The following is a 13,351-nucleotide window of genomic DNA, read 5'->3' on the forward strand; positions in this document are numbered from 1 at the left end:
GAATACAGTGCAGGATGTGAACAAAATGATGACAATGAGCAGCCATGCGTTCCCCAAGGGATGATGGGTATTGTGATGACATATTTCTGTTCCAAAATATGTGTACATGTAACCAAGAAGAAAGGAGAGATAGGTAGTATATGTAAGGAAAAATAATTGGATGTTTGGGCTGAGTGAAACACCTCAATGGTAAAGTGGAAGAATGGTTTGGAAATGTCTTAGGAGTAAGAGTGTGTGAAAGTGTAACGTCTAGAATTCTAGGCTGATGTGGGTAAAAATGAAAGTGGATGGCAAGAGATGGGTGATTATTGGTGCTTATGCGCCTGGCCATGAGAAGAAAGATCATGAGCAGCTGAGTAAGTATGTCAGCAGTTTTGATGCAAGAGACTGGGTATTAGTGATGGAAATTTTGAATACGAAGGTAAGTAATTTGGCAGCTGAATTAATGATTGGGGGTTTGGGTATTCAGGATTATGAATGGAAATGGTGAAATGCTTGTGGAGTTGTGCTGAAAAAGGACTGGTGAATGTGAATACCTAGTGTAAAAAGAGGGACATACACGTATTTGTATGTGAGTAGGGAAGATAGTTTGTGGGTGTGACTGGATTACACATTAATTGATAAGTATTTGAAATAAAGATTTTTAGATGTGAATGTGTTGACAGGGGCAGCCGGAAGGATGTTTGATTACTGTTTTGTGGAGGCAAGGGTGATGATTTATAGAAGTTTTAGGAAAAGAGGAAACAATATCAATGAGAGTAAGTATAAGCAAGAGTAATTGAGATTGGAAAAGAGACCTATGAGAAGAAATACCAGGAAAGATTGAGTGTAAAATGGCAAAAGGTGGGAGTAAATGAAGCAGGGGAAGTGGGTGAGGAATGAGAGGTGTTTAGAGAAGCAATGCCATCATGTGTGAGAGGTGCATGTAGCATGTGAAAAGTGGGAGGTGAGCAGGTTAGAAAGGGCAGTGAACTGTGGGATGAAGTAAAGTTGTTATTTAAAGAGAAAAGAGATGTTTCGTTGATACTTACAGAGGAGTACAAACAATTGGTGAATGTATAAGAGAAAGCAGCAGAAGTTTAAGAGGATGGTGTAAGGGTTGAAAAAGAAGGCAAATGAGAGTTGAGGTGAGTGAGTATCAGTAAACTTTATAGGGAATAAGACAGTATCTTGGATGGAGGTTGAGAATGTGTGAAAAACAAGAGGACAAATAGCATCACTGAAGGGGGCTAAAGGTGAAGTGTTAATGGGTAGTGATGAAGTGAGGAGGAGATGGAGTGAGTATTTTAAATGACTGTTGAATGTGCTTGATGATAGGGTGGTAGTTGAATGGTGTTTAGGTTGGGGTGGTTTAAAAAGCGAGTCATGGAGAGTGGTTTGGTAAAGAGAGAAGAGGATTGGTGGAATTTATGGATAGTGCTATTGTATTAAGGCAAAGGGGATAAAGGTAAGTGTTCAAATTACAGAGTTATAAGTTTTTAGAGTACCGGTAAGATGTATAGGATGGTATTGATTGAGAGGGTGAAGACATGTATAGAGCATCATACTGGAGAGGAGCAGTGTGGTTTCACAAGTGATAGGTGTGTGGATCAGGTGTTTGCTTCATATGGATTTGTATGCAGTGCTTATGGATCCGGAGAAAGCTTATGATAGGGTTGATAAGGATCTTTGTGGAAGTTCTTAAGAATATATGGTGTGGTAGGAAAGCTGTTAGAAGTATTGAGAAGTTTTTATCAAGGGTGTAAGGCATTTGTATGAGTAGGAAGAGAAGAGAGTGAATGATTACGCATGAAGGTTGGTAGGGAATGAGAGGGCCTGGGAAGCAAGTCAGTTATTGCTAACTGTTGATGTAACACTGATGGCATATTTGAATGAGAAACTGCAGAAGGTGATGACTGAGTTTGGAAGAGTGTGTGAAAGGAGGAAGTTTAGATTAAATGTGAATGAAAACAAGGTTATTAGGTTTAGCAGGGTTGTGGAACAGGTTAGTTGAGGTGTGAGTTTGAATGGAGAAAAATTGGAGGAAGTGAAATGTTATTAGATACCTGAGAGTGGACATTGCAGTGAATGGAAGCAGAAGCGAGTCATAGAGTGAATAAGGGGATAAAGGTTCTGGAAGTCATAAAGAATGTGTGGAAAGAGAGAATGTTATCTGGAAGGGTAAAGATGAGTATATTCGAAGGTATAGTCTATCTATCTATCTATGTCTCTGATGCCTGTTTTCTTCTGGAACTCCCTCATGGGGATGGCCACAGCAGTGTTTCTCCATAACTAGTGAACTCCAGTGCTGCTTCTTAGCCTTCAGGCCTCGCCCTTAACAGACCAATGGCAGAGGGCAAGTCTAGTGCACTGTTTGCAGAGGCTCATTCCTCATGTTTCTACTGACTACCTCTACTTAATGCTTCTGCCTAATGTTCCTACCGATTGCTACCTATTGTTTCTCCCTAATTGTTCTACCTACTAATTCTGTTTATTGCTCCTACCATTTTGTCAAAAGGTAGGGCTAGCACATAGCACTCACTACGGGAAAATGTAGAGTTATGAAGAATGAGCTGTGTGAGTTAAGTGTTGTTACTGTTATGTGTGACAAGGAGAGATTGTATGTTTGTGGACAGAATGCCAGTAGTCCATGTTTAGGTGATTCAGAAAAATAAGACATCTACGTGGGTCAGAGGAGTGCAACTTGACAACCACTGAAATGCTGGCTTACTGTGCTGACATTACTAAACCTCCTGATACCCAGGCAGTTGGAAATGGTATTATACCTCCTTGGTCGTCGGCTGCCTACCTGTTACTACCTACATTGAAGGTATTTTAGTCCAAACAATATTATGAGGGTGCGAGGCATGAGAGAGGGGTTGGATGTGTTGGAAATAAAATGTTTTAAAACAATATGTGGTGTAAGGTGGTTGCATTGAGTTAGTGATGAAAGGTTAAGAGAGAGTATAGTAATAAAAAGTGTGTTAAGAAAGCTGAAGAGGGTGTGCTAAATGCTTTGGACGTATGGAGAGAATAAGTGAGGAAAGTTTGCTCATGAAATCAAAATTAATGATAAGTTACCCCTTTTTGAAGGTAGAGGTCATCAGGGATAAAGGTATCTTAAAACCTGTTGTTTACAGAAAACCTACAAATATACTGTCTTATTCCACTGTTATTCAAATGAGCATATTACTTTAAAAAGATCAGTATTCATATATATGTATCTGAGAGCATATAGGATTTCAGATCCTGAATTTTTAGATGATCTGAAAATGATTCAGTACATTGGGCAAAAGCTAAGTTACTCAATGAATATACTTAACCATTGTCAGAATACAACAAGGAAACATTTCTATAGTAGCCAAATGATAAGACAGAATGTAAAAGTTACCAAAGAACCCTTAGTCTTCCCTTCTGTGAGAATCTTCTCGAATGTGTTCACATTCTCAAAAGATTTAATGTACAAGTAGTATTCAAATATGACGAAAACATCAAGGAACCCCTCATCAAAAATAGTCCATCAAATGATGCAGGTGTTGTCTATAAAGTCCCATGTAAAGACTAACATATTTTATATTCAACAGTCAGGGAAAAATTTTGAGACTAGGATTTCACAATGTAAGTATAGTGTTTAGTCTGACAGAGCAATAGCATATTTCAACATGAGGCTGTCTTTGATCACCTTATTGATTGGGAAGGAGCTAAGACCATAGTTAAATCAAATTGTTTCAGTGAAATAAATGTAATTGAATCATGTTTGGTCTCTGGCACATTTGATTATCATGTAAAATGTCCTTTAGCCATTTTAAATGTGATGTACTGTTAACTGAAATAATCATTAAGAAGTATCCACCAGAATAACCCTGTCCACACACCATGTAAGGAGAGGTGGGTCAGATGTCAGGTCACATAATTGGTGCCCACCAGCTCCCCACGGGGGTAATGAAGCCCCGCCTCACTGCCACCTCTGCACTTTTAAAGACCTCAAAACTTGTATCTCCCCCACTCTGTCTGAGGATGTATTAAATGAAAGTACCCACAGTTTCTTATTTTCTCTTTCCAGTGGTGATTATGCATATGTATATTTTTTCATATGTATTCGCCACTTCCCGTTGTAGCGAGGTATTGCAGAGAACAGAGGACTGAGCCTTAAAGGGAATATCCTCACATGGTTCCCTTCTCTGTTCCTTATTTTGGAAAATTATAAATGGGAGGGGAGGATTCCCAGCCCCCCACTCCCTCCCATTTAAGCCGCCTTCTACAACACACTGGAAAAACGTATTCTTTCTCCCCTATCCCCAGGGATATATATATAAAGACAACAAAGGCCAAATTTGTTCACACTCAGTCTCTAGCTGTCATGTGTAATGCACCAAAACCACAGCTCCCTTTCCACATCCAGGCCCCACAGAACTTTCCATGGTTTACCCCAGATGTTCAATCCATTGACAGCACGTCAACCCCGGTATACCACATTGTTCCAATTCACTCTATTCCTTGCACACCTTTCACCCTCCTGTATGTTTAGGCCCCGATCGCTCAAAATATTTTTCACTCCATCCTTCCACCTTCAGTTTGGTCTCCCTTTTCTTCTTGTTTCCTCCACCTCTGATACATACATCCTCTTTGTCAATCTTTCCTTACTCATTCTCTCCATGTGACCAAACCATTTCAATACACCCTCTTCTGCTCTCTCAACCACACTCTGAGGAGGGTGGATGTATTGGAAATGAGATGTTTGAGGACAGTGTATGGTGTGAGGTGGTTTGATTGAGTAAGTAATGAAAGGGTAAGAGAGATGTGTGGTAATAAAAAATGTGGTTGAGAGAGCAGAAGAGGGTGTTTTGAAATGGTTTGGTCACATGGAGAGAATGAGTGAGGAAAGATTGACCAAGAGGATATATGTGCCAGAGGTGGAGGGAATGAGGAGAAGTTGGAGACCAAATTGGAGGTGGAAAGATGGAGTGAAAAAGATTTTGAGTGATCGGGGCCTGAACATGCAGGAGGGTGAAAGGTGTGCAAGGAATAGAGTGAATTGGAACGATGTGGTTTTTGGGGTTGACGTGCTGTCAATGGATTGAACCAGGGCATGTGAAGCGTCTGGGGTAAATCATGGAAAGTTCTGTGGGGCCTGGATGTGGAAAAGGAGCTGTGGTTTCGGTGCATTATTGCATGACAGCTAGAGACTGAGTGTGAACAAATGGGGCCTTTGTTGTCTTTTCCTAGCGCTACCTCACACACATGAGGGGGGAGGGGGTTGTTATTCCATGTGTGGCAAGGTGACGATGGGAATAAATAAAGGCAGACAGTATGAATTATGTACATGTGTATATATGTATATGTCTGTGTGTATATATATGTGTACATTGAGATGTATAGGTATGTATATTTGCGTGTGTGGACGTGTATGTATATACATGTGTATGTTGGTGGGTTGGGCCATTCTTTCGTCTGTTTCCTTGCGCTACCTTGCTAACATGGGAGACAGCGACAAAATATAAAATATAATAATGATATTTATTTTACTTGTTATACTTATTTTTTTATTTTATTTATTTTTTTTTTTTTTGCTGTCTCCCGCGTTTGTGAGGTAGCGCAAGGAAACAGATGAAAGAAATGGCCCAACCCACCCCCATACACATGTATATACATACGTCCACACACGTAAATATACATACCTACACAGCTTTCCATGGTTTACCCCAGACGCTTCACATGCCCTGATTCAATTCACTGACAGCACGTCAACCCCAGTATACCACATCGATCCAATTCACTCTATTCCTTGCTCCCCTTTCACCCTCCTGTATGTTCAGGCCCCAATCACACAAAATCTTTTTCACTCCATCTTTCCACCTCCAATTTGGTCTCCCACTTCTCCTCGTTCCCTCCACCTCCGACACATATATCCTCTTGGTCAATCTTTCCTCACTCATTCTCTCCATGTGCCCAAACCATTTCAAAACACCCTCCTCTGCTCTCTCAACCACGCTCTTTTATTTCCACACATCTCTCGTACCCTTACGTTACTTACTCGATTAAACCACCTCACACCACACATTGTCCTCAAACATATCATTTCCAGCACATCCATCCTCCTGCGCACAACTCTATCCATAGCCCACGCCTCGCAACCATACAACATTGTTGGAACCACTATTCCTTCAAACATACCCATTTTTGCTTTCCGAGATAATGTTCTCGACTTCCACACATTCTTCAAGGCTCCCAGGATTTTCGCCCCCTCCCCCACCCTATGATCCACTTCCGCTTCCATGGTTCCATCCGCTGCCAGATCCACTCCCAGATATCTAAAACACTTTACTTCCTCCAGTTTTTCTCCATTCAAACTTACCTCCCAATTGACTTGACCCTCAACCCTACTGTACCTTATAACCTTGCTCTTATTCACATTTACTCTTAACATTCTTCTTTCACACACTTTACCAAACTTATTTATTATATGTTTCCCTTTTTAGAAATTTAAATACTAGAGGGGGTGATTTCCAGGCCCCTGCTCCCGCCCCATTTAGTTGCCTTCTCCGATACGCAGAGAATATGTGGGAAATATTCTTTCTCCTCTATCATATGTATATGTATATTCTTTATGTGTTTCCTGGCACTACCTCACTGATGTGGGAAGCAGTGATTAAGTATGTATATAAAAATGAAATATTTGTATTTTTATTATACTTAATAGCTGTTTCCTGCATCAGCGAGGTAGCACATGTAAACAGACAAAGAATGGCCCAACTACTCATATACACATATGTATATACATAGCACCCATATAAATACATATATGTACATATACATACACAGACATAAACATATATACACATGTACTTGCTGCCCTCATCCATTCCCATCACCACCTCGCCACACTGGCGGACAGTAATTTCTAGGGTAATGTAGGAGGAATTTCATAACCTGGTGGCATTGTTAGAATGAGTGTCAAGGTAACTTTTAGTCCAACATAGCTGGCTGGCTGCTTTGTAGGACTATTTAGGTGCAGCTTTATTGGTGATGTACTGCCTTCATACTCCTACTTTACAGTGTGAACATAAATTCTTCAAAATTTCTTTGAATATTATTTTCAAAGTAAACATTTTTATTATAGTTCTTATGGTATGTATCTCATGTGTCATTTGCCTAACCATCTGTTTCCTATAAGCTCTATAGCTTGCCACCTGCAAATTTGCCAACTATGGCGTCTTCCAAGAACAGCTCCACTGGTTGGCAGGGGACTTTCTGATCTTCAGCTTCTTGGGTTTACAGACTATGGGGATGATAGGGTTACTATTATTGTGACTGATTTTGATGCACATTACCTGCACTTGCTACTAGATGATGCCTGTAATAGTAAAGGCAGAAATCTGGAAAGAATGATAATGTCTGATAATGATGTTATGTAATTAGTGGGAGATAAACTTAGGGGAGGGAAACTTGATTTTATGTTTGTGGGGAATAGTGAGGAAGTTGCGATCAATGATATACCATTGTATCATGTGATTAGTGACCACAGTGCCTTGGAACTTTGTCTGATGTACAGGGGGAACTGTGTTCCATGGGCACAGAGAGAAAGGTATGTTGTAAGGTTAGAAAACAGGCCCAAATTCATTGAATATATGAATAGTTGGTTTAGGGATTATATGATTATTGGGTTTGAATCTTTTCATAATGATCTTGTTGATTTATATCTCTTTTAGGGGATCTTTTGTGGCTAAAACAGGAATGAGTAACTGCCACAGAACAATGTGGTAACATAGTTTATACACAGGCCAAAGTCATTCTTTGTCATTTGCTTAAAGAATATGGAATTAGTAAGAATCACAGTGATTTTCATAGCCTGAACAGTTGAAGGGAGTTTTGGGATGGTCTAACTCTGCAGGTGAGAGAGGAATCATGCAGAGTTTATTGAGGGTATGAATTATCAGATTTCAAAATCTTTAGTATGAGGGAAAATAAGGCACATTAAAAGGAAGGAAAATAACCTCTGTTCACATTATAATCCCAGACCTGATGTTCTATTTTTATTGATGATAATGCTCAAGATAATGTAATTGGTGGAATAATAGGTGGAAGGGGATTTGTAACCTGAATAATTGTGTCCTGTAAGAAATGTAGAAGATTGAATGATGACCTTTCCTCAACACAAGCATAACTACCTGCTGTCAATGAGTTGATTTCCAAACATGATGTCTTGTTAGTAAGTGGCTCTAAGTGTGCTTTTGATCTGCTTAAAAGAGGATATTATGAGTGATAGTGAGCTTACTCAGGAAATTAGATATAATGATAAATTATTAGAAAACAAGGGAAGACAGTTTCATTCCTCTGGGTGCCTGCACGTGTTAGACTTGTTGAAAATGAATTAGCTGATATCTTGGGAGAAGATGGATGTATGAGGTAAATTCCGTGTTCCTAAACATATAGGACAGTTAAAGATCATTGTTAAAAGGAAGTTTCATGAGAGAAGGGATATGGACACCAATAGGAGTATAAATGGTTTGATGAAGTATGTGGTGTTAGGTCTCATACATATGGCAAGAATGTGGCTAGATTAAAACTCAAGATATTGTACAAGAGTAGATGGGAATATGGAGTAAGTTTTGAGGAAGATGATGGAAAATGAAAGATGCACTTAGTGAGGAACAGGATATCCTTGAGCATTATCTTCAGTTGTGACTTACTGTCTGGGCTTAGATTGGGAGGGGATGATATGATTAATAATGTTTTCAGGCTTTTAAGATGCATCAGGGAGATTGTTAAAGTCCAGAAGTAATATACATGGAACATTATTGACTAATACCCACAAATGTATTGTTAGTTACAGCTGGTAATACCGTTATGCTGGCACTTTACTGTATTGTGGATAGGATCCCTCTTCTTTTGAGAATAACTTTTGAATTCTTACTCTGAATTTTCTAAATGGCTTCATATGTGGTAAACTCTAACAGAATAGCTATTGGCTGTTTGATTAGGTATTGTTCCTTGGTCTGATTCAGAAGTAAAAAGTTCTTTTTTTTCCATATTTTACCTTATTTAGTACACCCAGAAAAATTTTGGTATTTTATTTTATGTAGATACCATAATTTCATAATATCCTTTTGTCTTCCTTGTTTTATAGAAACAAAACAAGACAAGGTCAGCTCATCATTTTAGGGTCTACCGTATGTTTGACGTTTCCAGATTAACTCACCTCTGTTCATTCAATTAATGGATGTTCCTAAGGAATCGCTGAGACCTCCTACTTCAACATTGCATTTCATTTGCTTCTCTCTTACTAAAATTTGTGGAATTATCATACTATGATGAGAAAAAATTGTGCTAGTTATCTTTTAGTAAAGGTGACCTCTTTGTGTACATTCAGGCTCTGTAGGCTAGGATAGATGAATATAACCTAAAAGATGGCGTGAAAACAACGTTAAGGGGGGTGGGGGGTTGGAAACTGGTCGCTATTGCCGACTGGTGGGGTTCAGACCTGGAAGGTAGACTGCAGGATCTATGCTACACTCTTTAAAGAAGTAACCAGGCCATGTCATCAACCAGATCTGGTTCAGTGCTGTGGTCCAGTTCTGCTGTGTTCATTCATTTTTGGTGGACCCTCACCAAACCATTACCCATTCACCATAAAGCTAAGGGCAACTGCTGATGGTATTCAACTATAAGTTGTGAGTGTTAGCAAGGGATACACCATGAAAATAAAGAGGCTTCATTTAATCGCTATCCCACCTAGTGTTGCCTTTATGCCCTCACCCTCCCCCTCCAAAAAAAAAATGAAAAAAGCAAGTTTAGGAGGTGCCATTACAAAGGCAGTACTTCCCTATACCAACATCAGTATGATCCTGTGACAAAAGACATTTTCATTCTGAGCTGAATTCCCTATCGGGGAAACTACAGAGGTCCCTTGCCAACTCTTAGAATAATGTATACCATTTTACCATGGCATCAAATTTTTGATATCCCCTGTTTTCCATAGCACCACCAAGAGTTTTGCACATGCTGGGCTGACCATCATGTCTAGAGAGAGACAGAAAGAGTGTGATGATCAGTTAGTGTAGCTAGGACGAAGTGTCAAGGTAGCCTGTTGTGGTATAGCTGGGGGTTTCTTTGTAGGAGTATTGATGCTTGACAACATGGATAATATACTGCAATTATATCATTACTAAACTGTTCCATTCATCATTTCCTTGTACTTTTATAGAATAAGTATATTGTTTTTTGAAGTAAAACCTGCATATTTTTGACCTTGAAGTATTTATCATAGGACTTACAGTATGTATTTCAGGAAGCACTCCCCTCCAAGTCCCCCGTTTCCCACATTTGTACCTCATCAACGATGATTTTAAGAACCTTGGGGTCCTCTAGGAACATGCCCTTATGGTTGGCAAGTGACTTCGTCATTCAGAAGAGTGAAAGGCATTATTAAAAGTTTTACGTGCGTGTGTGGACGTGTATGTATATACATGTGTATGGGGGTGGGTTGGGCCATTTCTTTCGTCTGTTTCCTTGCGCTACCTTGCAAACGTGGGAGACAGCGACAAAGCAAAATAGATAAATAAATATGATGTGTATACAGTGTATACTATGATTAAGATCATACACACTCCCGATGAAATAGCTGTTAGCTGTTCAGTTGGGTCCCAGTCAAATAATGTTATTTGACCAATATCCCTGGCTGAATAACCCATGCTTACTGAGCCAGGAATCCTGTCTAATTAATTCCTGTGTTTACATAAATGATCCTCATATTTTTCCAGTTGGGAGATTTATAACATTGAATTACATTGATACCATATTTTCCTGAATGTAGGCCTTCAGGTGAGTTCCAGGGAGGATATGCACCAATATTAATCATTCATAACAAGATCTTTAAAGAATAGGCAAGTAGATAATGAAATGAGTCTTTGTTTTTTACTAATGTTCACATTTATATAAAAATCATCAAATCTGGAATTACTTTCCCATTAAGAAGAAAATTAGAAAGCTTCTTGATTAATATTTCTAGCTTTATTTCCCTGCATGATTACAGTAGCCTATATAATTTGATGAATTAATGCACTGTAGAAGGGACTCCTGGAACAGGAAGGTAAAGGTGCTCTGTATTATACTAAGTGTAATCAAGACGTTTTAAGACAGCCTTTATTTTAAAGAATCGTGAACATACAGCATTTTTATAGTAGTCCCCTCCAAAGTAATCTCCTTTCTGATGATATGCAATACTCGCAGCATTTCTGCTACTTTTAGAAGCAGTACTGAAAATCATTCGCTGTGAACTGATTTGAGTTCTGCTGTCATATTGATATGGATGGTTGGAATGTCTTAAAATCTTCTACCATTTAGCTTCATTTTCATTTTTGGCAGGGAAAAACCATGAGCCAGGTCAGGTGAATACAGAAGTTTTGGTATAATAGGGATATTGTTTCAGTCAAATATTCTTGAATGGAGACAGCAGTGAATGAGGGAGTGTTGTCATGGTGCAGAAACCTCAACCATTTTCAAAGAGCTTTTGGTGGTTTCTCATAGTTTTATCCCAAAATAAAATCAGGACCTCTATAAAGGGCTGGTTAGCAGCCTGATCACTGCATAAATTCATACACGACATTTAAAGTGCCACCTCAAATAGACAGAATCTTAGAGCTTTTTGATTACACCTTGTATTCCATATTTCTGACAGACTATATGGTAGTCAAAATACAGTATCTTCATAATTTTTTTTTACCTTGTTAAATATGGCATAGCTTGGTGAACATTGAATTACAAAATGATTTCTAAGCCACTTTTGAGATAAATAAAAGGATAACAAGGCAAAAATATCTAAGGTCTTCATTTTTTTGAAGGCGCTGCTATTGGCACAAAAATCAGTATTGTTATCGGCTTTAACAAAACGTTAGAAGTATGACTTAAATCATATTGAATTCTGAGTGCTCTTTGTGATGATGAAGTACCGATTTTTTCTTCCCATCTTTCAGATTCAATACGGCAGTGTCTGGGACGGAAAGTAAAATTAACCTTAAAGGTGCTTGTCAAAGTTGAGACAAGAGGGGACAAAACAGACAACCGTGTCTTGGTAAGTTTGGCTTTGATTGTGTAATCTCTAGTATGGTGTAATGACCTTGGTTTACACGTTAAGTTAGTGAAAATATCATAAATGCTATAGTACATGATTTATGTTTTTAAAAGGTGTTTATCTGTTCATATAGAAGACCATCTGTGCATGTTGAGTAGCTGATTTATTCAGCTCACATAAGGAAGCATTTGACACATAATTCTTGACTTCATATATCAATAGTTTTAAAAGGTCTGTCAGTGCTTTCTGGAAATTTAGTTTGAAGATGATTGAGATAAGTTCTTGTAGTAGAATATTTTTTTTATATATATCTTCTTCACAGTTGAGGTAACGGATGCAGTGCATGGGCATCATGTATAGATTAAAGGTTGAAATGATTGTTGCCAAGACAAATGTATTCTTGAAGCAGACTTGCCATTCTTTGTGACTTTGCACAACTTAACAGTCAGTTACATCTTCAGAGTTTTTTGGGTTTAAGGTCCTCTGCTAAGGGATATGACTTTGGAAGATATGAGCTAGATGTAAAGTCAGGAAGTGAGCTGCATTTCGATAAATATATAGTTGGTCATATGAGCTGGATCTGCTTCCAGGAAGTGAGCTGCAATGTCAAAACTAAGGGCTCTTCCTAAAGAATATAGCTGTGGCTTTGTGCTACCATTTCAAATTTCAAAATATTACTTTTATACATGAAAATTCACCAAGGTTTGGTCTTTGAATGATTTTTTAGATAGCTCATTTGATGTTATGCAAGGTAATAGATAGCAGGAAAGGGCCTCTAAGGGTGTCTCAGAAATGCAAAATACTTCAGCTTCCAGAACCTGTGGGTGTCTGAAAAATGCAAAACTCTTCAGCTTTCAGAACCCCTCATCACCATTTGAAAAACCCTGGGAAGATCCCGAAATTGCAGTTGGTCACCTGAGCTGCATTAGCCTCAAGGAGGTAGATGTAATGTCATAAAACCATAATTGACCATTTCACATTAGGAGGGTTACTTCACATGGCCTACTTCAGTCCAGAGACAGTCATGTTGACCCCTGTATACTACATCATTCTAATTCAATCTATCCAGTGTATGTCTTTCACCCTCTTGCACTTTCAGGCCCTGATCATTCAAAATATTTTCCTCTACCTCTTCTCCACTTTGGTCGCTCTTTTCCTCGTCTCCTCCACTTCCGACACATATTTCCTCTTTGTCAAACTTTCTTTATTCATTCTATCCTGTCAAACTTCCTTTATTGATTCTATCCCTATGTCCATACTATTTCAGCACACCCTCTTCAGTTCTCGTAAACTTCATATTAC

General features: G+C 38.8%; 1 protein-coding gene across 16 annotated transcripts in view; it reads left to right on the forward strand.

Moving 5' to 3' along the window:
* Nucleotides 1-13,351, forward strand: part of LRR (Leucine-rich repeat) — a 258,329-nt gene that overhangs the window by 1,569 nt on the left and 243,409 nt on the right. For all 16 annotated transcript variants that reach the window (XM_071686586.1, XM_071686593.1, XM_071686594.1 and 13 more), the window contains exon 2: nucleotides 11,952-12,049. In XM_071686586.1, the coding sequence (XP_071542687.1) occupies nucleotides 11,952-12,049 (98 nt within the window). The remainder of the gene's footprint in view (nucleotides 1-11,951; nucleotides 12,050-13,351) is intronic.

The sequence above is a fragment of the Panulirus ornatus genome, chromosome 42 (assembly GCF_036320965.1).
Source record: "Panulirus ornatus isolate Po-2019 chromosome 42, ASM3632096v1, whole genome shotgun sequence".
NCBI classification, from domain to species: Eukaryota; Metazoa; Arthropoda; class Malacostraca; order Decapoda; family Palinuridae; genus Panulirus; species Panulirus ornatus.